Source organism: Monodon monoceros, unplaced genomic scaffold, assembly GCF_005190385.1.
Source record: "Monodon monoceros isolate NGI ecotype Baffin Bay Population unplaced genomic scaffold, NGI_Narwhal_1 Super_Scaffold_20, whole genome shotgun sequence".
Lineage (NCBI taxonomy): Eukaryota > Metazoa > Chordata > Mammalia > Artiodactyla > Monodontidae > Monodon > Monodon monoceros.
In genome coordinates this window covers 69164681-69189830 of record NW_021703777.1, presented here as the reverse complement: position 1 = coordinate 69189830, position 25150 = coordinate 69164681, and the positions used below count along the sequence as shown (strand labels likewise).

Below are 25150 nucleotides of genomic sequence, written 5' to 3'. Positions count from 1 at the left end.
TATAATAATTTTATTTAGATATGCAGGACAGGTGGGCTATCTGATTGCTGGGATGAAAGATGTCACTGAAGCACAAATAGGAGATACATTATATTTACATAAACAACCAGTGGAACCCTTGCCTGGGTTTAAATCAGCGAAGCCAATGGTATTTGCAGGTGAGGAGCGCACATATTCAAAGGATAAGGGCCAGTTTACTCTAAATTGAAATAAAAATTATTAGAAATACTCATTTTAAAGAGCAGCTAATTCCTGTTAAAATAACAGTTACTCTAGTTTTCTTAATTTTTTTTTTTTGTGGGTGTGCTATTTACATAGCAGTTAATTGCATATGTATGGTGAAACTTTATGTGGGAGATAATTTCCTAATTTTTTTTAGGACTTCTTAAAAATTAACCTTTTAAACAAGCCCTCTGATATATTGGAAGAGCACAGTAATATGAACTTCCTTCTAGTTTCACTAGAGAGTAGGTCATTGTGTTTGAAATACTTTCCTAATTAGGATGTTTTTATTACTAATTATCAGTGGACATTTACTGACTGCCTTCCCCTTAGCTGGCCTTTCTTTAATACTGTATTATACTAGTGTGGGCATGGCAGAGAAGAGTGTCACCTCATGTATGCATAACTTCAGAACCTCTTATTTCTGCATTATATTACATACATTTGAAAAAGGAAGACCTGATTGAAGGTCATCTGGTTACTCTGTACTGGGTATCCATTCCTTGTTTTCTCCCTTTTGTATTTCTCATTGGGAATTATAAATGTTGTTTAACTCTCCCTGCCCCTGTTAAGACAAAGTCAGTCATTTGGATTTTGAAGAACTTAAGAGGTGAGGACTTGGGTTTGAGGTGAAAGAGAATCTGATGAATCAGTAGTTCTTGTTTTCATTTCTACCTCTGCTTTTTATCTGCTAATGGAATTTCGTTTGTGGTTGTGGATGTCTTGCACTTTTGTTTCTTAAAATAAACACAATGTATTTTCCTGATAGGCTTAATTCCCATGGTTCTTTTTTGTTTTCTCTGTATTTTTTGCAAAAGCAAAAACATCACTTTGAGTGTGAATCTAGTGGTAAATTCAAAGTTTATGAAACTCGTAAAATACTTTGAAGCCGATTTAACTTAGTATTTATAGTTTTCTTAGCAAACCAGTATTTTGGTCAGTGAAATACAGAAAGTAATTTAAAAGCTAAGCGATTAATTTTGAACTTGGCAGCAGTGCATATTAGCTTTTCTAGGCAGCGTTTCACATGTGATAATTAGAAATCATTGTGTCCCCAGGAATGTACCCTATAGACCAATCTGAATATAATAACCTGAAGAGTGCTATAGAAAAACTGACTCTAAATGATTCCAGTGTGACAGTTCATCGGGATAGTAGCCTTGCCCTAGGTGCTGGCTGGAGGTAAGATTCAGTTATGTTGTAGTGTTCCATTTTTATCGAAAAGTAAAGTTTAAATGGTGTATTGCTCTTTAACATTTCTGAAGATAAGTTCATATTAGTGTAAAATGAACTGAACAATGTCTGCCTATTTCTCACTGTGGATTCATATTCTGTGGGTAAGTTTTAAAGCTATTTTACCAATGGAAGATTTTATCTTATTTAATGAATTTATGTTAGCATTTAATTATGATGTGATAGATTGAATGACTCTTTTGATTCCACTCCTCCCCCACAAAGTAGCAGTATATTCATCAAAGAAAATACAGCCCATGGGACATAAACATTTTGGAGTTTGGCTTTTTCTCTCCCAGGTTAGGATTTCTTGGACTTTTGCATATGGAAGTTTTCAACCAGCGACTTGAGCAAGAATATAATGCTTCTGTTATTTTGACAACACCTACTGTTCCATATAAAGCTGTTCTTTCATCAGCAAAATTGATAAAGGTACTGTTGTGAGTCAGCATACAAAGGAAAACTCAATAAATGTATGTGTGTGTGTATGTGTGTGCAGAATACAAGAGAAATATTTTAGTACACCAGTAGCTGAATAGCTATTAAAACTAAATATTTCTTGATTAATAGTAATAAAAGTTGAATTACCTTATGATGGAGAAGTTACTTGAGAACTAATTTATGCAGTATTTTTCTTAACCTGATAAAACGTCCACATTATCAATACTAGTCTGTTACTAAGGGTAAAAAGTAGAGTTAGTTCTGAAAATACTGTTCAAAATTCAGCACAAAGATTAAGAGTATAATTTCGGTCATAAGTAATTCATCTTATGAAAAGTAAAGCATTCTGTCCTACGTGGTTGTAGGAAATTTTAGATTTCAAGTTAACAGTAGAGACAATATTGTATTCAGTCTAAGTGGCAATCTATTCATTTTAAACAAATATTAACTGGCATCTGTAAATATTTTCCAACAAAATTAACTTGGGAAACTACTTACAGTGCCTTATAAGGGGCAGATTAAAATGTATTCTTCCATCATATTTTTGTAAGTGGTGTACACAATGTGTTTTAGTAAATGTCAATAACCAGAATATATTAATGATGGTTATTAATGTTAAAGATTACAGTTGGAGAGTTTTTAATCTAAAGTGTGTTAAGATAATATTCTAACCTTTAAGAATTCTTTTGTGTTTATTCCAACACATTCAGTAACAGTAAATTCTAATATATATTATAAATAACAAATTTTAAGACATTGTAATTATTAAGATTTCTTTTTAACTATTGGTGATTTTTCTTATTTTTAGGAATACAGAGAAAAGGAAATTACAATCATCAATCCTGCACAATTCCCTGATAAGTCAAAAGTAACAGAATATTTGGAGCCGATTGTTTTGGGTACCATTATCACACCAGATGAATATACTGGAAAAATAATGATGCTTTGCCAGGTATAAATGTAATACTGTTTGATACAAAAGTAAACTTTTCTCAAACAGTGGTACCCAGCTTAGGTTTTGAATTGTTTCTCTCGGCAGTGCACATTGAATTTAACAAAAGAAATTTTCATAAAGATCTATATCTTTATATATTTTACCTATTTATACATGAAGATATACATAATAATTACAGTATTTTGATTTTTAAATAAGAAAATAGAGCTAGAATTTTTGATCATCTGTGTTAGTTTATTGAATTGATATTTTAGCCTAAAGAAAAGGAATTTGATGCCCTTTTAACTTGAGTAGATAAAAGTATAATTTCCTTTCGCCTTTTTGAGTATTTGAAATTGAGTATCATTTGAAAGATAGTTATAATACTTTAGAGACCTTTGTTTGGAAGGTATTCCTCAGTTTGCTTTAGTTCTTGCCACATTGTAATAAATGATTTAATCCACAAATTTGATATAATCATAGTCCTTAAAAAGTACGTATTTGAAATATTCTGACATATATTGAAAAGAACTCTCAAATGACTTGTTGTTAAATGAAATACTGTATAATTAGAAAAGACAAAGTAGTTTGATAAAGACAAAGGATTAAAAGCTTTGGTAGCAAATATATTGTAATTGAGATACAAAATGGTTCTTCCTGTATTATAAATATTGGTCTGATGTTTTTACTAGATCATTAAAAAAATATACCTTCGTTTTGCCCATTCTTTAAAGTTGATAATTGACATCTTTCTATATTCATTAAATAAACCATTATTTGAATAGGTTATCATTCAATACATTTTTTATTCCCTTTTCAGGCTCGAAGAGCAGTTCAGAAGAATATGATGTATATTGATCAAAATAGAATAATGCTTAAATATCTCTTCCCTTTGAATGAAATTGTGGTGGATTTTTATGATTCTTTGAAATCTCTGTCTTCTGGATATGCTAGGTAAAAATTTAATGGGAAACTCTGATACTTAGACAACTTTTTATGAAATATTGACCAAGCAAGTGTGTACTAATACTCCACTTATTTAATCTCAGTGATCTTGAAGATGGTTGAGAATCACACTGTAAGGTTAGAAAAGCTTGGAGCAACCTTATAGGTGTTACAGAGTACTTGTAATTTGCTTAATGGAAGAATTAATTTCTTTGATTCATCAAACTATTACTCCTTTTTTTTTTTTTTTTTTTTTTTTGCGGTACGCGGGCCTCTCACTGTTGTGGCCTCTCCCGTTGTGGAGCACAGGCTCCAGACGCGCAGGTTCAGTGGCCATGGCTCACGGGCCCAGCCGCTCCGTGGCGTGTGGGATCTTCCCAGACCGGGGCAGGAACCCGTGTCCCCTGCATCGGCAGGCAGACTCTCAACCACTGCGCCACCAGGGAAGCCCCTATTATTCCTCTCTTAATGGCAAAAATTTTAGTGCCCTGTTCGTGAGAGGAGTTGTACTCCTGTATTTCGATTAAAAATTATAATAATTTGAAAAAGCTACTATGACCTCAGTGACACTTTTAAAATGTATTTGTATGTTATGTAATCCTAGGAGCATCTGTGTACATTTGGAAAATAGAAGTACATATTTAGTCTGTAAAAAATGCTAGGTGTGCCCCTGTATTTGTGAACACTTCAGTAACTTGGTCTTCTCAGGAATAAGTGGTCTGCATCATGAAAACCATTATCTTATCCCATAAAAGTACATGGAGGAACAGCCTGGTAAAACTGAAGAAAGAGTATAGCATTGTGGGAGTATTTTTTGTTAAGGCAAATGACTCTAGGTGCCTTTAGTGTCTTAAAATCCTACATTACTGGATAGCATATACTAGGATATAAAGGAAATGTAAAATATAATGGGGAAGTTGATGGAAAAGTGAATGTTCACATCTGTAAAACATGCATGAATGTACATTCATACTTAAAATTAACATTCAAAGAAAGATCCTAGCGTTCTGAAGAACATGCTACAGTGACCTGGAAGTTTACTTTGTGAAATGAGCTTTTCAGTGAAGAGAGTCAGCATAACTCTTGATACAAAGGAATCTTCTTTATTTGTATTGAGAATTTATTTTTTCTAATACGTCACCGAATTTTTTTCCTATGTCTTCTTTCAGACAAGAGCTTGAGCAAGTAAGTAGCAATGTAATTTAAAATAAACTGAATTGAGGCAGCAAGTTGTTAAACAACTACTATAATTAAAAGAATGATTACTAAGTGTTTATAACACTTTTAACAAAAGTGTGAATTCTAGTTTGCATTTGGGTACCACTTTCTGAGTTAAGTGGCCTTAAAAATCTTTTAGCTTGGAAAATTAAATATATTTCACATTAAGTGAGAGAACATGGTTTATTTTGAACTATGTAAAAATAATTCCAGCTTCCAAAATTAAGGTAATTCTTATGTTCAAAAATGCATGTGGATAATTTTTCGCATTCTAAAAAATTGAAATTCTAAGATTTTGGAGCATAGAAAATTATAAAGCTGTAAACAAGGTGGAAAGTCTAGGGACTAAGTTTATGTCTTATCTCCTCTTATTCTGCATAGTACTTAACATGGTACCTTTATATAGTATATGATTAATGATGTTTGTTGAAAAAAAAAAGGATTTTGGCAACAGTTTAGACAGTAATCAGGTTTTAGAGAGTATTAGTGTCACTTAGTGACCTTCCTGCTGAAAACCTTTTGAAGCCAAACATTTGCAACTCTAGGCACCGGTTTGTTTTAAAATTAAGGCAGGGGCTTCCCTGGTGGCGCAGTGGTTGAGAGTCCGCCTGCCGATGCAGGGGACACGGGTTCGTGCCCCGGTCGGGGAAGATCCCACATGCCGCGGAGAAGCTAGGCCCATGAGCCATGGCCACTGAGCCTGCGTGTCTGGAGCCTGTGCTCCGCACCGGGAGAGGCCACAACAGTGAGAGGCCCGTGTACCGCAAAAATAAATAAATAAATAAATAAAATAAAATAAAATTAAAGCAGGAGGAATACACATGTTCTCGTCCATAATTGGAAAGACATGAAAGCATAATTGAAATTTTCTTTCTCATAAGACATCAGTTTTGTAAGTTAAACCTGTTTTGATTAGCACTTTAAGCTTTGACCATATCGTTAATAGAAATAGTTGACACTAAATGCATATTGTGCTCAGCTAGGCTCTGTTCTTAACACTTTTTATGTACTAGGCTGTTCACGTGCTTTACATGTATTAACTCATTTCATTCTCAAAAAAGCCTTGTGAAGGTTCACACTGAAGAGCCATATATGAAGTCCAGAAGTCTCATTTATTAATGGCTGCTTAGCACTGTCATAGCATTTATTTAACTGGTAATAGAAAACTAAAAAGAAACCCAACTCATGAGTCTGAGAATGACTCACTAGAACATACTGTTGTCTACAGCCAGCCAGCTGCTAGGAGGCAACATTGGGTAGGTGACATTTTCTTTCAGTGATCCATTTTCCTAGCCTGGCTTCACAGTTTTTTCCCCTTCCTTTAGTAGAGCATGTTCCCCTTGATTTTTGCACCTAATTTCATAAATGTAAAAAGATGAGGATGTTTGTTCCTTACCGTGGTCATGTAGATCCATTCATCTGAAATTTATATGTAACATTTTGTTTGAAAGTTAGATCTTTTGGTAAGGATATGGCAAGAGATAGAAAAAAGATATTTTGAAAAGAAAAAAATGTAATCTCTTGGGAAATATAATGTTTATCTATCACTTGGACATTTTTCCTTGTTAGTTTTGACTACGAAGATGCAGGCTACCAGACTGCGGAACTTGTAAAAATGGATATTCTACTGAATGGAAATATTGTAGAAGAGCTAGTAACTGTTGTACACAAGTAAGTTGAATAGAAACTAATCACAGAATGTGAAAGTACCCACTTTTTGACATGTTTTCATTTAATTATTGGTTGCTCATTTTTATTTGACAGCTACATTTTGAAAACTTAATTAAAGGTAATTAAATTTCCATGAACTAGTTTTTCCTTCCATTGTTTTTCCATGCTTCTCTTTCCAAACTGTTAAAAGGAGACCAGAATTACAATAGCCAAAAATAGTAGTGTCATAGAAAGAAATGTTTCCCTTACCACATGAGACAAAGTAAATGTTTTTTAAACTATGATAAATTTAGAATTGAGAACAAAAAGTTTTTTATTTTCATTAAAACTTTTATAATAATGAAAAATGAAATCCCTTGTATGTTCAAGAAATAGTGGATTGGTTAAAATAAATTATGGGGCACCCATATAATCTATTAAGCCATTAAAATTATATTGTAGAGTAATACTTAGTGATGTAAAAAATGTCTATTAAGTAAAAAAGGGTAGAATATATCATAAACACTATGATCCAAACTAAAAAACAATTAAATATAAATATGTATGCAGAAAAATAACTACAAGGATGGATATATGTTTAACAGACATTCTAGAATGTTTTACAGTGGTATTCTATGGGTGAGGGAAGCCCATCAAGGATGGTTTTTATTCTCTAATGTATGTTTTGCTAGATTTTCTGTAATAGATTGTTAGTTTTGCAATCAGAAAGGTCATATATGATTCAGAGATTAAGTGATGCTTATGTTAAACAAGTTCCATTTGTATCTCCTTAATAGCCTTTACACTGACTATGCATATTAACTAGAAAGCTACTTTAAATATTCTTGTTTAGGATATGTGAATAACTGCATTTTTTCTATCTCAGAGACAAAGCATACTCTGCTGGCAAAGCCATATGTGAACGTCTGAAGGATTCTCTTCCTAGGCAGCTGTTTGAGATAGCAATTCAAGCTGCTCTTGGAAGCAAAATCATTGCAAGAGAAACGTGAGTTGAAATTCATTTTTCAACCAACCCTGGTTGGTTTTAGCCGTGATATACATAGAAAATGAAAGAATATTAAAAAACTTAACATTGTCCTAAACTTTATTCCTATTTATAGATACATTAATCTCCTAATTCTACTAAAGTGATGACTGTTACTTTGAATTACTTATATGACACTTTTGGGTGATAATTATTTAGTTATTAATGTATATGCTGTGAGGAGTTTTATTTCCATTTATTTTATTCAGTGACCCCACTGAATTTTATGGTTAATGAATTTCTATAAAGTTTTTATGGTTTTATCCCTTTAAGTAGATTATAAACTAATAGGAACTGGAATTAAAAAGGTGTTGGAGGTAATTCTTCCAAAAGACAAAACTAAATTATGATTTTTACTTGAAGCATTTAATATCACTTCCTCAGAGCTAGTCAGGTTGTAAATTGTAAAGGTGAGAGAGGAATGCTGGTATCATGTTAGGCTTCAGGGGTTTGTAGTAGTCTTGGGATAAATTGTAAGCCTGTATTTGCAGTGAATTTCATTTCCTAACACCATTTTGCTTTAGTTATTTTGTGTTTCATAAATGCCCAGAGATTAGGCAGAGTGAAGTTTATTTATAATAAGGGAACATCCAGGAAAATGCAATTTAAAACAGTTAGCAAATAATCATTCAAACATAAATGTGCTGAGGTAGAGAATACCTTAAAGAAGACTTTTATGTCTTCTTATGGAATACAAAAAAGTGGAGCTATTTTCAAATTTTGATCCTCCAAATTTCTCACATTATAGAAATAGTTTATTGCTGCTTAAATGACTATATTAAAATTATTTCATTTTCCCTGAAATGGGTTTTATAAAATATATCTTTCTTTATATTCCTAGTCACTCTTGACCCACATTCAGTAGAGTTAGTAATGAGATAATAACCATTTTAGTTTTTTTGGTAGTGGTAGTAGTAGTAGTATTTTTAGGTTGAGCTGGAAATGACCTTTTATAATTGTTGTAATCAAGCTCACACCATGCTTAAATTTGACCTCTTCAAGACTGCCCACAAGCCTTGACCTTTTTTTATTCTTAACAAAGTTTGTGTTGATATTTGTGTTGAATTAATTTTCTATTTTATTCCAAATACATGAAAATAAATACAAGAGCATTTAAGCTATCTAATTATTTGCTTATGGCAATGTTATATAGGCGTGACCTGATCTTAGTATGTTTACTAAAGGGGAGATTGATTTTGAAAATAAGTACTTCTAAATAGTATAAGCTATGTACTTATACAGAACTTTCTCGTTTACAGTGTGAAAGCCTATAGGAAAAATGTTTTGGCAAAATGCGTACGTATCTACATGTGTTCTATTTTGTAATATATCTATTTTATAAGTTTAGAATCAGAGGGGGTATAAATACATTGGTTTCCATTGCTGGTTTTTATAATACCCTTTATCTCATCTCCACATTTTCTTTTTAAATAGGTAAATTTCAGCTTGACTTTAATAATAGCATACTCATTTTGATCACATTTTCCCATCTTATTTTAAAAATTTTCCTTATGTGCAACTATCTAAGAACATTTTTATAATAGTTATGATCAGGATAATGTTTTATTGTTTTAATTTATAAGGACAGATTTTGAAGACAATAACTATGTCTTACAATGGGAGTTGAAACTGAAATTGAAATCCATCTCTCCTGCATTATTTGCCAAGTTTGCTGTTTCGTCTATTAAAAAAAAAGATTAAGTTATTATGAGAATTAAATGATAAATGCTTTTTCTAAATCCTTAGCATAGGGACTGACACATTTAAGCCTATGTGAGTCTCTGTATTAGACTACAGCTAAATCTAAAATTTCAAGCCCTTGAATCAGTAAGGAGATGGATAACTTTTCCTTGACATGCATAATGTTGTACTGGGTTTCCTTGAGGATCTTCATCTTCTTCCAAAAACAAATAAATAAATAAAGCCTTTATTCTTTTGAGAAGACAGTAAAATTAGGATCTGCTTGGGGGTAACTTTGGAAGTTACCCTTAGGAAGACACTTTGCAGGTGTCTACTTCATGGATAATAATTGTAAAGTTTTTGTAATTGTATTGATGTCTCTAGGTAATTGTAGGATTATTTTTCTGTGGAGTGATTTGGACTTGTAGTTTTTAAAAATGTTTTTCAGTATGGTGGTGATATTACCCGAAAAATGAAACTTTTGAAGAGACAAGCAGAAGGAAAGAAAAAATTAAGGAAAGTTGGCAATGTTGAAGTTCCAAAAGATGCTTTTATAAAAGTTCTGAAAACACAATCTGATAAATAATTGGTGGGAAAATATAAGGAATTTTCATAAATTAAAAATTGTGTATTTTTTCTTTGTAATTTATAATATGTTGAACACAACAGAATGAAAATTATAAAATTTGCTTGTTACTTTCCAGGTTTTCAGTTTTAAATAACCTCTTGGCTTTTCTTTGAAAGAGAGTCATGGGTAGATAAGAGCATAGATTCTGAAGCCATATTGCCTGGTTTCAAATTTCTGTTCCACCACTCACTAGGCATAGTGACGTTGGCCAAATTACCCTCTTTGTCTGTTTACTCTTTAGTAAAATCAGGATTATACTATTACTTACCTCCATAGGCTGTGAAGATTAAATATGTTTAAAATATTCAGAAGACTGCATGACACCTAGTCAGTACTCAGTGAATCTTAATTTTTCAGGCATATTCCTTACTCACACTAAAAGGCCCTGTACTTAAGATTCTATCTAGTTTCAAGCCCAAGATACAATATTTTCATAATCACCTTAAATATCAACTTGTTAGATGGATATATTTAGATATATATGAATCTGTTATTAAGTATTCAAATAACAGCATCTAGACATGTGCTGTAGTTTTTCATAAAATTTTTACAAATGTTACTTTGAAACTAGACAGTTTACATATGCATATAAATTAAAATGATGGGGCTGTCTTATTCTGAGAATTAAAATGCATTTGTGCAAAGTGATGTTTGATATTAGCAGCAGCTGTTATTAATGACAGTTTAATAATGATTGCCTAGATTTCATAATTGAGGAGACTGAGTAAATAACTTACTTAAGGTCACATAGCCAGTAAACGGTTGTCTTACTTTCAAAGCATGTCTACCCAAGTCAATAAACAAACCAGAGGGCAGACTGTATTACAGTAAGATAAAATAATTTAGCCATTGATTTTTGTCCTTTACTTCGAATGAATTGAATGAGGTTAATGTCTTCTAGGGATAAGACTATCAGTGATAAATTTTATACAAGGTTGTTATGAGATAATTATAAATTCAGATAGTGGGGATTTACCTAAAATTGTGTATGGAGGTTAAATAACCCGTGGCTTAGTCCTAGTTACATAAATTAATCAACTGTCTTCCCTATTTCTTCTAGCTCTGGTAGAACAGATGAATTACGAGATCTCATGACCAAAGTATCAATATTTTAGAAAATGGCAGTATTTTTGAAACTAGAAAAGCATTTTAATGTAATTTCTAAGACAAGACGTCTACCATTATTGCCAGGGGAAAGTTACAAGTTGGTACCTGGCACATAGTATGTATGGTGTGTCTACTATTTAGTATTTGTGTCTTATTAGTATGCTTACAGTTTGGATACTTTTTTTCCCCCTTTAACCTCTGACTTTTTAGGAAAGTTTATTTGTAGTAGTACGAAAAGTATTTTCCAGGTTTTTTAGCATACTCTTAAGTTCTCTCCCCTGGCCACTCTCCTAAACGTGATTGAGAGTTGTGTATCTCCCAGAGGGCCTTATATTACTAAGATTTTTGTGTACGTTAAAATAACAAACTATTAGTATTAGAATAGCCACCATTTATTGAGTTTAATATGTGACAGCCACTGTGCTGAGCTCTATAGACAATTCCCTCATTCAAACTACATGGCAATGGAGGTACAGGCACCATTACCATCCCATTTCACAGGGGAAGAAGCTCAGACTTATGTATCAGTATTGTCCAACAACATCACAGCTCTTGACATCTGGGATTCAAACAGTGGTTTCTTTCTCCAAACCCCAATTCTTAGCTACCATGCTTTATTGCCTCTTGTGGGAATATCTTCAATAGACTTAGTTTTTTGCTTAACTGCAGCTTAGCTCCTGAGTTAGGGACTTTAAGTAGCAGGAACGCAGTTTGCTGTGGACCTTGAGTATATGGACTTCGAACTTACAGGGCAGTGATGGAAAGGAGAGTTTAGACTGTTTCAGCTAGCACATTTAAAGCACAGAAATAACAGCTGAACCGTGCACCAATCTTTAGCTTTTTCACTAAACTATATGACCTTCTAAGGTAGTTTGCACTAACCAATACTGTATAACCAGGTGTGGGACTGGGAGATAATGCTGATTGCACTTACTGTTCAAAAACCATTTATAATACTTAAGGCTATTAGAAGTTCATTATCTAGAATTAAGGCAGCATATTTTATCTTAACAGTCCTATTTATTTTTAAATTTGCTATTTAAATGTTTTAAGGAACTTAACTGTAAATACATTTCAATCACATAGGCAATTAGCAGGTGTGTAAGTGATGCTTCTACTAGGTGGACTTACAAAAAGCAAAATATGCAGAGAAAAGGAAGCATATTTTACTCCCCGAGGAGCAGAACTAAGAATTATAGGCAGAGACATTGTCTTTTAATTTAAATCTAATTGCATAATGACAACAAATAAAAAGTAAACGCAAGCTCATAGCTACTGTTAATTGTTATTCTTTCAGATGTATGTGTTCAATTTCACTGTTGGAAATAAAATTTAGATAACTTACATTTGTTTATTATAAGCTTTATTTGAGTTAAAGATAAAAAACAATATACTTTTATTTGCAATTTAATAATGCAAGTTGTTATGGCAATCTAAAATAGTTTACAGTAACTTTATATTATACTTCATCATATGATCCTTTTAGACATTATATATATGTAAGGAATAAAGCTAACCATTTATGAAGTTTAACGATAATCAGAAAATTTTCTTCAAAAAAAATAATTTCCTTAAGTGTGTTGCTAGGTATAAAGCTCCTAATTGCTAAAATACTTAAATTAGGTGCATGAACCCAAGTCGTTAACTAAAAATAAGAGCACATCTGTTTAAAAAAGTGCTACAGAAGGTGGTGCACAAAAAACATGCACTTATACATACTTTCCAAAAGGACGTAAACTGTACTTTTAGGCACTGCAGTCTCTTCAAATTTTCTGTACCAACAATATATAGCAGGACTTTTGATGTCCAGATGCTACTACAGGAAGATGACTAAGGCAACCACGTGCAGAAAGCTTGTGCAGAGAGAATATTATAAAGATAGCATTCCGGAAGTAAAGGCTTGCAATGATAGTGGTTTGATACCTGAAAGGCTTGGAGTGTCTTCCTGTGATTAAAAAATTAAAATCTAATAATGCCACTGGAGTCATATACATGGTACTTTATGTACAGAACTGTCACCTTTAAAATGACTTAAAATTTGTAAACAGGCAGACATTTCATTTCTGTGCTATGTTATAGAGTGACTGTGGCTTCTGTAACAACTAGCTGATCAATTGTGAGAGCCAATTATGTACGTCTAAACCCTAGTATAAAATGGACACATTGTAAATATGGAATGTTTAACATATAGATATTAGACTTCAAAAATGACAATATTCAAAGATTCCCCAAGTTTTATCATATTGCATAGCTGAAAATTCATCTATGTATAAAAGTGTTCTGTTCATTCAAGCAGAATTTTGATCCAGTCTCCTTCAATTTGCTTCTTTCATACTGTATAGTGGATCCACAAGTTTATTGTGCACATGCATTAAACCTTAAAGAAAAAAAGCACAGTTCTAGTTGTATTTCTGATTTTGAACTATATCTCATTTAGAAAACAAAAGATTTAATATTAAAATACAAATATACTGGCCCCCATCTAGTACAAAATAGTTAAATTTATTGGAAAAATGCAAATAGAAATGTTTCAGAATGTTTAGTTTTAACTACCTAGCATATATCAATTTAGTTATTTATGAAACCATGGATCTGGAATGGGTACAGGTTCTTTGTGAGTAACCAGAAGTAGGGGCAGTTCTTGTCTTTAGAACTTCCTTCAGTATGACAAAATAACAAATTTGAATACTAATTACATCTAAAAGTCTGTTGAGTTTGACCCTCTGCCAGTTAATCTAACAGATTCCAACAAGGGGCTCAGAACTGTTGTTACATTAGTTCTCTAATATATTACCCTATCCATTCATCTGGCAAATTATTTTCTACTATTTTGACATGTGTATTTACAATAGGGGTTGATTACAAGCCACACAGGTTTACTAAAACAGTAAGATAACCTAAATATCAATTTCCAAGTAAATTTAAATTTCATCTTATAATTGGTATGCTTGTAAACTGTCCTGAATTTTATTAAAGCTTCTTAGGAAATATATTGCAGTTATTCATGTCTTAATGCACATGTATCGTATTTGGGGAAATAAACTGTCCCAATTAATGAACTAAAGATTCTATATTGTGCAGGTTAAAGAAATCAGTTAAATTTACCAGGTTGTTAAGAACATGGAGGCTGGGGAAAGGGACTCATAATGTGGTTTTCTTAGGAAATGGGATTACTGGATCGAGGAGACAGGGTACTTGTTAGTAAGAAGGTGTACTTTGTCAGAAAGGCTGCAAAAGCACTCTAAAATCCAAACTGTGAAGACCCACTTTTAAGAGATAAGCAAAGGGACATGCAGAGAACACTTAAGTATACGTGTAGTAGGAGAAAAACCAGGAGTGAACAGTCTTAAAAGGAGAGAGAAATATTCACTCGTGAAATTGAAAGAGAGAATGCTAATTAACTCAACAGCTCACTTCAGTGTCTAATCAGCACCTCAAACTTGTTAACAACATCCAGACCCATTTTCCCCTTCTAAACCATTTCTTTAAAAATACTGTATATGGTGTTACCCTCTGATGAGCTGCTAAAGCCAGACAACTGAAATTCACTGTTGATTTTTTTCTCTTTCCTTTTTAAATTCAGCAGCAAGACTGGTGGGCATTACTTTCAAAATATTGATATACCCCAAATTAGCTACATTTCTTCATCTCCACAGCACTGCCCTTAGTCGAAGCCACTTTCATCTCTAATCTGATTACCAACTCACACCCTACTTTCATCACTTCCCATTGTCCAATTTTTCTAAAAACAGAAGCTAGATTATACCATTTCCCAACTTAAAATTCTCCAATTGCTCTTGTCACTTAGAATATAATTTAGATTTTATTCTGTTGTCTTCATTTATCCTTCTGATCTCGTGTCCTCCCCACTCTCCCCCTTTTGTGTTACACTCAACCCTGGCTTTGTTGCTATTACCTCGGAAAGGCTAAGCTTGGTTATAGTACAGGGTCCTTATATTTGCTGTCTCATTCAGCCTGGAATGCTCTTCTCCCTGAACAAAGCATGATTATCTCCTTTTGGCTTTTTGGGTCTCAGCCCAAATGTCACCTTATAATGAATTACTGTTTCACTTTCTTTAGAGCAATTTTCACTCTTAGAAAATGTTTTTCCTACCATGTCTCCAACTAGAATCTGAGGTCCAGGACCTTAAATTTACTGCTCTAAGTCCTGGGTCTATAAAGGTCATGATACATGTTGGGAGCTCAAGAAACATTTACTTTAAAAAATCTGTGAAGATTCAGTGAGATGGTCTCTGGAAGCTTTTTTTAAATTTAAAATGAATCTAGAACATATATTGTTAAAAAGGAGGCAGGAGAAAAGGAGGGAGCAGAGACCAAGATTCTGTAGTTCAAGGTCCTGAAGACAGAAAAGTATCAAGGGCACTGGCAGAACGGCTAGACATGAAAGGAAAGGATGCTTAACGATTAGGATAAATTTAAAATCTTGGAGGTAGGACTGTGGAGGGACTGAAGTTAAGCCTTCCATGCAGCTGGAGGGACAGAAGGGTCAAAAGGTTAAAATAAGTAATGGGAAGAGTTTGAAGAAAGCAAAACAAGGAGCACAGCTAACCCAGGAAATGAAAGAATTATGTATAAAAAGTACCAAACTAAGCATAAAGGCACTTGATCGGTTCTGCCTCCACCTCAGGTATATGGCAGCCATTTATCCATCTGGCCTTACTTATAAAATGGAGTAACCTCAGCTCAAAAATTTAAAAAAGAAAGCAATGTACTCAATATAGTGCATAAAAGTCTTATAATGATGTTTGGTATATATGTCTGAGATAATGTAATCTCTGATACTTGAATGTTTCTATAGTGACAGTTCCATAAAGTTATATAACCCTCCCTTCCATGCTTACCAGTGCAGACAAAAAGCCTGTGATAAAAATCCATAAGTATGTGGACAAACCAACAAATACTTCATTCATTAGACTGTTTTATGCAAACTATCTCCGAGGCTGGATTTGAAGCACACTGGTTTATTGGCATTTGTTCTTTGCTCAAAAAATGTTAATACATACGAATATTTTTCTCAGGGCTAATAAGCCCTCCCCCCCCAATACCCTTTTGAAAGGCCACTGATATGCAAGCCCTCATTTGCCTTTTCACTCTTAATTTTGTTTTTAAAGTATAAGCTAGCTCCATTTTATCGGTATACTTTGTTCTCTATTAAGAGGAACTTTTTCTGCGACTGTGTTAGCTCATCCTTACACCTGTGCTATTATGGCATTCTCTTCAAATCTAAGTGTTACCATCTTCTACAGCTCTCAGTCCCATCAGCTCCATTCAAGTTTTCATCAACTACTATTTAACTATAAAAATCTCTCCCTTAACATCCCTTGGACTTCACAGTGATTTACATAATTTAGCACTTAAACTGAAATGGTATCAATGTCATGTGTCATCCATCTACCTGCCCAAACTACCTAGAATTTACCAAGTGTCTCCAGTGTACTAGGTAGGTACCCTTTGAGATGCTCAACTATTGCAATGAACCAAAACTGAAGTCCCTACCGTCATGGAGCTACATTTTATTTTCTCGAATCACTTAGTAAGCCAGTTTTATGAAGAATGCCAACTACTTTCAGGCAGGGATACTTGTACTTCTTTCGGGTATAACAACACATGAGACAATGTACTTGAAGGCACTGTAACCCATGTTTCTTGGCTGAGGACATTAACTGGAAAATATAGTTTACATTTACCAAAAATAAACATTAAAGGGTAATTTTTTTATACTGTAAAAGTATATATCTGCTAATGAAAAATATTTACCAGATAATTAGCTCTAAATAGAACCAATCTTATTTAAAACAATATTTAACTGAAAAGTTTAACAACCAGTATGTAAAAAGCAGCAAAATGGAGATTGGAGAGACCCAAGAGAGGGGACAACAAAGACAATGGTAATCTCAGCCATGTGGTTTAGAAGATATACCTCTTCCAGAGTATCAGCTCTTTGAGGATCATTCTACTTGATATAATTCATCTATCATTCACTTAAAGCTTTGATCATGGAAAGAATACATTAGAGCTTAAAAACACACAACTTAAAACATCAGGATAAACATTAAAAATCCAACTCCTGTAAAGTTTTTTAAAAACTAAACACTGGCTATAACTTGTACATAACATAAAGCTAGTTCCAAACTAAAAATAATTTTGGAAATTTTAGTACTTGCTTTCTGAATAATAAAGTGTTTACTATGACTAAAGGTAAAAACTGACAACGTTCTACACAAGAATGTGATAAAAATAAATAACTGCTTACTTAAATCATAAACAGAAGTAAATTCTAATGAGTACTGATAAAAATGCATAGACTTTCTGATGTTGCTTGAAGAAGAAAAGTTAAATATAATAGATTTTATAGTTTGGTTCAGTCTGAATTCATTCAGCCTCTATCAAGCTATTGGAGCTATTGGAGTAGGGCCTAAAAAGGATAAAACAAAAAGAATGTTCACCATGATGATGATGTCTTGAAAATATATTATCTCAGGACATAAAACATAGGTTTTATTTTTTTAAAAACAAAAAACTAGAATAAAACAAATTATTAAAATGTTTTCCTGTGATTTACTTATATCTTTCAAAAGATATATACCGAAATAAACTTCCATATGCTAATGATTTTTATTGTTTTAGATGTAGTTAACCTAGACTTCAAGAGCTAAATAATTAGAACCCTTTAAGATTCCTCTTGACACTTTTAAAGGGATGGCAGAAGAAATAGTGATGTGAATGGTATTCGAAGAATTACAGATTATAACTAAGGGATTCATTTCCTCCAGTATATCTTGCAGTGATATAATAATAAGGATATGACAAATACATAAAACTACATTTATAACATGTATAAGTTTATGAAGTCATTCTACCTAATATCAAAATATCTTACTGTAAGATGAGGTCTATATATATAGCCCAGAACAATATTGCAAATCCATTTTTCTCCATATTGAAGGAGGCATCCTGACAGAGGCTGATGTCCTGAATCTCTTCAGAAATATATACAGCTCCAATGGAAAATAATTTCTAAGTGACTTTAACATCCCTACTAAGCCTGTTAATTCACCTATAAATGGGATTATAAGAGTACCCATGTCATAGAATTGTGAGATTTAAGTAAATCAGTAAGTATAATATGCTTAGAATAGCACCTGGTCATATAACTATTTGGCTATTATTAAATGTTTACTTCACTAAAATGTAAAAATTTTCTGATAAAAACTAAACTGACAAAAATCAGACAAGTATAGGGGTTAATCTGGGGATTACTGGTGCTAGAAAATGGCAATGTTAAATGAATCTCCTCAAAACTGTTATTAAAATATGTGGATAGGGTTTCCCTGGTGGCACAGTGGTTGAGAGTCCGCCTGCCGATGCAGGGGACACGGGTTCGTGCCCCGGTCTGGGAAGATCCCACATGCCGCGGAGCGGCTAGGCCCGTGAGCCACGGCCACTGGGCCTGCGTGTCTGGAGCCTGTGCTCCGCAAAGGGAGAGGCCACAACAGTGAGAGGCTTGCATACCACACACACACAAAAAAATATGTGGATAATGAAGATTCCTTCTATTAACTTTTTCAAGGAATCTAATATTTGTGATGAAACCTGGACTACATGGAAATAGATGGGTAAAACGCCATCTAAGAGCTCTTATTCACAACCCATAACTGAGCTATTCTCTGCTTTTATCTGTCAAATTACTAACAAGCTAACAATTTTCAGTTTAATTTGGTATATTTGTGACTTGGTAAAAAACTGGTAATTTAACTGATAAAAATATAAATGACTGGAAGTAATCTAAGTGCTTAACACTAAGGAAACCTTTAACACCTTTTATTAAAGAGATTTAAAACGTATTTTCATTCATATAGTATCAGTAGTACACTTATTACCTACTTTGTGAATTACTGAACTATATATATGGCTCATTACATAATATTTTCATATCAGCTATATAAATACAGGTGCTTTGTAAAAAGTACCTATTTATACAGCTTGTTTATGTGTGTGTATTTATATGTGGAGTTGACTCAAGCAGGGAATGGCTTCTAAACTGAGTGTATTCAAAATTGTCCTTGAAAATCTCTTAAACACCTATCACAGCAAGTGTATATGGTTTTATATATATAGATAGATATATACACGTGTGTGTGTGTGTATATATATATATATATATATATATATATATATACACACATATACACGGTATGGTAAAGTTTAAAAATTACTGAACTAGACTGTAGGAAGAAGCAAAAGGAAGCTAAATATGCAGAAGTCTGGGCAAACTCTGCTTACTTGCGGAGTTTATTCCATACTGTTTGACATTTAGCAAAATTTATTGTGAAGATTAAATGAGATAGTGGGCAACCCATCTTATCCCCTGATTTCATTCTAAACATAGCTGAGAGGTTAGGGTGGGACAGGTAAACAATGAAAAAATTAGAAAGGACATATATACATTTCCTTTGGGGCTATTTAATCTTGTATATTCAATATGAAAGTAAAATATTTAATTTTGGATTTCAAGAAACATCTTGTTTACTGGAAATATAGATTGAAGAGGTTTTCTTCAAGAAAAAATATTAGGAAATTACTTTGAAAGCTAGTATTATCTGAAGTGAGACATTTCTAATCCTCAGCACAGGGCCCGTTTTCAATAGCCCACAATGCAGAATGTAACTCCCCAGTCATACTAAGTTTTAATTGTCATCTACAATGGAATATTCTCCCAGTCTGCTTTTGAAATTTCAGTGCTCACCTTTAAAGTATTTCACAGTTTTAACTCTTAATTCTAAAGTAGCATCTTCATCACATACAAAAATAGTTCGGGGATGTTGCTGGAAGGCTGAAACAGTCCACATGTGATTGACTCCTTCTTCTATTGCTTTGTAGAGAGCAAATGCCTTGTGTGCACCTGTTATGAGGATCATTACCTGAAAAATCGTGGACATTACCTGTCAATTCTTAAAACATGTTCCAAATAACTAAGAAGCTCTATTTTTTTTAAACAAAGAATTTAGCACCAGTATTTTTCTGAGGGTTAAAATAAAAATAAACAGCTCCATATTTCTTCATAGTTCAAGGTATTTATTTCTGCTCTTTAAGGTAACAGGCAAGCACAAAGTGTATCTCTACTTCTGGCTGAACAAAGTAAAACAGTGTCTTGTAATGGAGTATTATTGAATATACCATAATGCCTATGATAATTAACACATTAAATACTGATGTGCAAGAAGAGACCTGGGAGAATGAAGAAAAAGAAACAAAAGGGCTGTTTTGCAAAAGCAGAGTTACATATCAACAAAGAATTTATATAACCAGAAATGATATATCAAATTGCTCTAGCCCAGATAAGCAATAGATATTACTTTGGAAAAGGAAAAGACTCTGAAATAAGATATTTTAAAAGTAATCTAGAGAAATGAGCTAAAGATTGTTTCACTGAACGGGTGCTATCTAAAGCTGTTTTGGAACAAAACTAGATTTAAAGAAGGGTTCAGAATCTACTTAAATGCAGGAACTGTCCTTTAAACACACATAACTGAGACCATCCTTAGGTACAGAAAATCCAAGGTCTTTGTCCCAGATCCCTGATAGCCTATAAGTCAAAGAATGTATGCAAATGTGAGTGAATGTATACAGGTGTCTGAATGAATCTTTTCTTTAACATTTTTAGCAGTAAATCAATCCTGTTTTTACAAGCTAAACAGTTTATGTAATGTAATAAATCTTTAAACATGTTTTTTTCTCATTATTTTTTAAAAAATGCATGTTAAAGTGGTTGTAATTCTAAAATATCTGTAACAATGTAAAAATTCTGTATTTCACATTTTAGAACCAGACCTTCTAAAACAGGGAGGAAATTAAAGATTAATGAACCAGATATTACTGTATTTCTTTTATCAAGATTCATTACTTTTCATTTTGAAGCTATATTTGATTAATATCAAAGCCCATGAATGAAATAAGATACGTATGAATTCTTACTGTTTTTATTGATACTACTTGTTCTTAAGTATAGAGATCTAGGCTCAGTGAAGAATTAATATGCCATCACCTATAATTAAAAGCATTTTTAAAAAATTAGCAATGCTTGATATAATAAGGTAAGCACAGCACTGATTAATGGGTCTATTAGTTTTCCTTACTGGAAATTAATATTTTTTTCTTAAGACTGATATGTGTTACAGAGGAGTTTGAAAAAAAAAAATATTCAAGTTCTTTGCTCCATCCTGTCTTCTAATTCAGAAACTTTGGGATTAGGACCCAAGAATCAGGGTCCCTTAAGTGATTAGTATGCATTCTGGCAGAAGTCCTTATCCTAGCACTTGAAAAGGCTTTTTAAAACTATTTTAACACACACTACATTAAATGAGAATATGTAGTGATTGCTGCATGATGGATATTTTCTGAAGTTTAATTTATTTCAGGAGTTTTAAAATGTGATTTGGTGGTTTCAAAGTTAAACACCGAACTTAAGCACTTTTCGTGAATTATTATTTCATTTAACTACCCACATCAACAGCGTGAGATAAATACTATTCTTACTCATATTTCACAGATAGGGAATGAGGCACAGATATTCTGTAACTTGCCCAAGGTCTTGGTAAGGCTACTATATAAACAAGAGGTCTGATTCCAGCATCCATATCCTTAACAACTACAATAAGACATATATAACCTTTAATTGAGAATTAAGAAGAAATATGTGGAAAATCAGAAATTGAAGAAAATCCCTCTTGGAATATAATTTGACGTTGATAATACGTGATTATTTCTACTCTATCTGCTCCACTATTCTCAAGGAGAGTATTTCTTGTATTGTGAAAAAGCTTAAGAGTAGCCCTATCTGAAACCAAATCTTAAGGATAAGCAGGAAAGAAAAGGGGGCACTTCAGACAGTTATGGGGTGGTCAATAAAAAGCTAGAAATTTGGTAAGGCTGAGCATAGGTAAATGAGATGGCTGAAAACTGAATTTTGATAATACAGAGCATTTTATGCCAAAGAGGCTAGGTATCATCTTGTGGTGAAGCAGCAAGGAATAGAGACTCTTCATTACATGCATGAGTAGTAACTATGTTTTGGGGAAAAAAAAAAATTCAGGCTGTAATAGAGAACAGGAAAGGGAAAGAATGGAGATAGCCATGATTTAGGATGCGTTTGCAATAATTCTTAAAAAACTGATATAGACCAGAAGTAAGGCAGCTCCGATGGATTTATCTCTGTTCGATGGAGGGCTGGATCCTTATTTATCTCTAAGTTAAATGGTGGAATGTGGTGACTGATTAGATGTGAAGAAGCTGAGAATGACACACGTTTCAAGTTCAGATAATTTTCATGGAGGGTGTTGCTATTCACCAAGGGAGGGAGACAATTTTGGTAGAAAGATGAATTTAAATTTTGAACAGTTTAAATAAGGAGTCAATTGGAAATATGAAATCTGCAGCTTCAGAAAAAGAACTGGCTAAAGATATGTACTGGTAGTTATCACTGTATTGAGCGTAGTTGACCTTTTTAGAATAGTACTAAATCTACCAAGAACAGGGTTCCAAAGTGTGACTGCCCAGAAGTATGCATAGTGAATACGCAGTGCTAGGAGATGACCCCCTAGGTAACAACAACATTCAAAAGGCAGATGGAGGAAGAAAGAGCCAGGGAAGCATACTGAGAAAGAATGGTCAGAAAGAAAGAAGAGTAATAGTAGAGGTTTATGACGGAAGAAATAGTCCATAGGAATAAATGATGAAAAGAAGCCCAGTAGGATAAGACCTGTAGAAAAGATGATGGTCTTAACAATTAAGAACTTGTCACTGGTGACTTCTGTGACATTCAGTAAGTCAACAAAATCAAAAGATTTTTAAGTTTTACTGGTTTTTCCTTATGTCATCACAAGAATAAACATTCAAATTATTATAATTATATATAATAAGCAATTCTAAAGATGCTACAGTAATTAAAAACAATGTGTCTTTTCTTTTGGAATTACCTTTAAAATATAAAGCATTATCTTGAAATATATCTCAGTAAAAACAAATTTTAATCCTTTGAGGGTAAATGTGGCTTCCATCAAACAGCCAGAAGTCAATAAAAATCAGATCTGGTGGTTCAGGTAGACAGCCAAGCTGTGGATAGAACCAACTTTGTCCAAAATGAATTATGGGCAAAAGTAATTCATTCAAACTATTCTCAACAGTTACCGAATACCTATTATGTGACAGGCAGTGTACTGTGCTAGATATACATGACTCATAAACACTTGGAGATTATAAACTAATGAGGAAGGGTATTAAACAACGAAACATACAGAAACAATTATAAACTGCAAAAAGTGCTATAAACAAAAACTGTGGTAAAAGAATAAAAGAAAATAATTTTGATTATAAGAATTATGGTCAGAAAATGGAACTCTGAAAGCTGAAAACGGGTGCCATTTTAGCTAAGCAAGGGCTAGAGAAGTAGAACATTTCACAATTAATTAACATCAATGTAAGGCCTCAAAGCAAGGAAGGAGTGAAAATTGAGGGCAGTGACTTGTGTGGTTCATTACCTAGTGGACAATTCCCAAGTCTTAAGAAACCTGTAATAACTTCTGGGTTGTCACTTCCAGGGTCTGTACAGAAGGTCCTCATTATCTGAGTTGCCAAAGTGTGAAGATACTTATTGATGCACTGACCACTTAAAGATTTGTCTCCCAGTCAAACCTACTTTCCACTCAACAGTGTCATCTGTCCCACACATGGATTTAAATTTTAAATATATTTGCAGTTATTGAAAATGACACTGACGAACAGCTCACATCACAGTTAAAACCACTGGCAGATGAAAATGTGTACACATGAAGCCCATTAAAATTGAAGATAAAGAAAGTCATTAAGTATAATCATGTGATACTTGTTTCAAAAGAATGCTATGAAAAATCTAGCAAGACAATAGCCAAGACAATGGAAACAACCCAAGTGTCCATCAACAGAGGATTGGTTTAAGAAGATGTGGTACACACACACACACACACACACACACACACAATGGAATATTACTCAGCCATAAAAAGACTGACATACTGCCATTTGCAGCAACATGGACGGACCTAAAGAATATCATACGAAGTGAAGTAAGTCATACAGAAAAAAACAATACTATATGCTATCACTTATATGTGGAGTCTAAAACACAATACAAGTTAATCTATATAAAACAGAAAAAAACTCACATAGAAAAGAAACTAATGGCTACCAACGGGAAAGGGGGTAAGTTAGGAGTATGGGACTAAAAGATACAAATTACTGTATGTAAAACAGATAAGTAACAAGGATTTACTATATAGCACAGGGAACTATTCAATATCTTGTAATAACCTATAATGAAAAATAATCTGAAAAAATATATATATAACTGAATCACTCTGCTGCACACTGGAAACTAACACAGTATTGTAAATCAACTATAATAAAGCACTAAAGTTCTTGGGAAAAATACTAAATAATAAAAGTTTTGCCATAATTTTCTTTACAGTCATGCTGGGAATGAATACTGTGAGGTGAATAGCATCATATAATTTTGTTGGAAAAGTCAAACAAAAGAAAAAAAATCAATGTTTGAATAATTCTGTTAATTCTAAGAATTAGCATAAGAGTTGCACCGTAACTTTAATTTTGTTATATGTAAGAAATCGTTTTGCGTAACTTTCGTATTTTAGAACTAAGATTGCTCTAATTTTTTTCAATTTATTTACTATGAAATTTCAGTCTTTAAAAGGTCTTTTTTCATAAACCAATTATCGTTAGATGTAAAACTCCATTTTGAATGACAGTTCTATTTGTGCATTCAAGTCTAGATATATTTACATTAAGATCAGTTACTCATTCACCATACCTTGTCTGTACCCTTTCCTCTGAACCTGTCCAATCCTGCTGCCAGAAGGGAATGGAGTTTTGGGTTTCCATATAATTTAACCACTTATAATCATGATCTGACTATAATTTGGTCTGTTATTCTCAGGGCAGGAAATGACAGCCCAATTAAAAACTAAAAAATTTG

The 25150-nt window shown here is 33.1% G+C and overlaps 2 protein-coding genes across 7 annotated transcripts in view; one reads left to right on the top strand and one right to left on the bottom strand.

The window, feature by feature from the left end:
- Positions 1–25150, top strand: part of GUF1 (GUF1 homolog, GTPase) — a 43731-nt gene that overhangs the window by 11504 nt on the left and 7077 nt on the right. For 3 of the 6 annotated variants that reach the window (XR_003795546.1, XR_003795545.1, XM_029234901.1), the window contains exons 9-16: positions 19–158; positions 1281–1404; positions 1755–1887; positions 2705–2848; positions 3651–3784; positions 6563–6664; positions 7530–7649; positions 8948–8984. Coding sequence is in view for 2 of the 6 variants with exons in the window: in XM_029234901.1 (XP_029090734.1) it covers positions 19–158; positions 1281–1404; positions 1755–1887; positions 2705–2848; positions 3651–3784; positions 6563–6664; positions 7530–7649; positions 8948–8984 (934 nt within the window). In the remaining 4 variants the exon portion in view is untranslated. Of the gene's footprint in view, positions 1–18; positions 159–1280; positions 1405–1754; positions 1888–2704; positions 2849–3650; positions 3785–6054; positions 6665–7529; positions 7650–8947; positions 8985–9816; positions 9993–25150 lie in introns of those variants that run through there. The other 3 variants (XM_029234900.1, XR_003795547.1, XR_003795548.1) reach the window with 3 other exon arrangements.
- Positions 12432–25150, bottom strand: part of GNPDA2 (glucosamine-6-phosphate deaminase 2) — a 28020-nt gene continuing 15301 nt past the window's right edge. Inside the window, exons 6-7 of the mRNA XM_029234902.1 lie at positions 19871–20045; positions 12432–13480 (exon numbers count right to left, since the gene is read on the bottom strand). Of these exons, the coding sequence (XP_029090735.1) occupies positions 13419–13480; positions 19871–20045 (237 nt within the window). The 3' untranslated portion in view covers positions 12432–13418. The remainder of the gene's footprint in view (positions 13481–19870; positions 20046–25150) is intronic.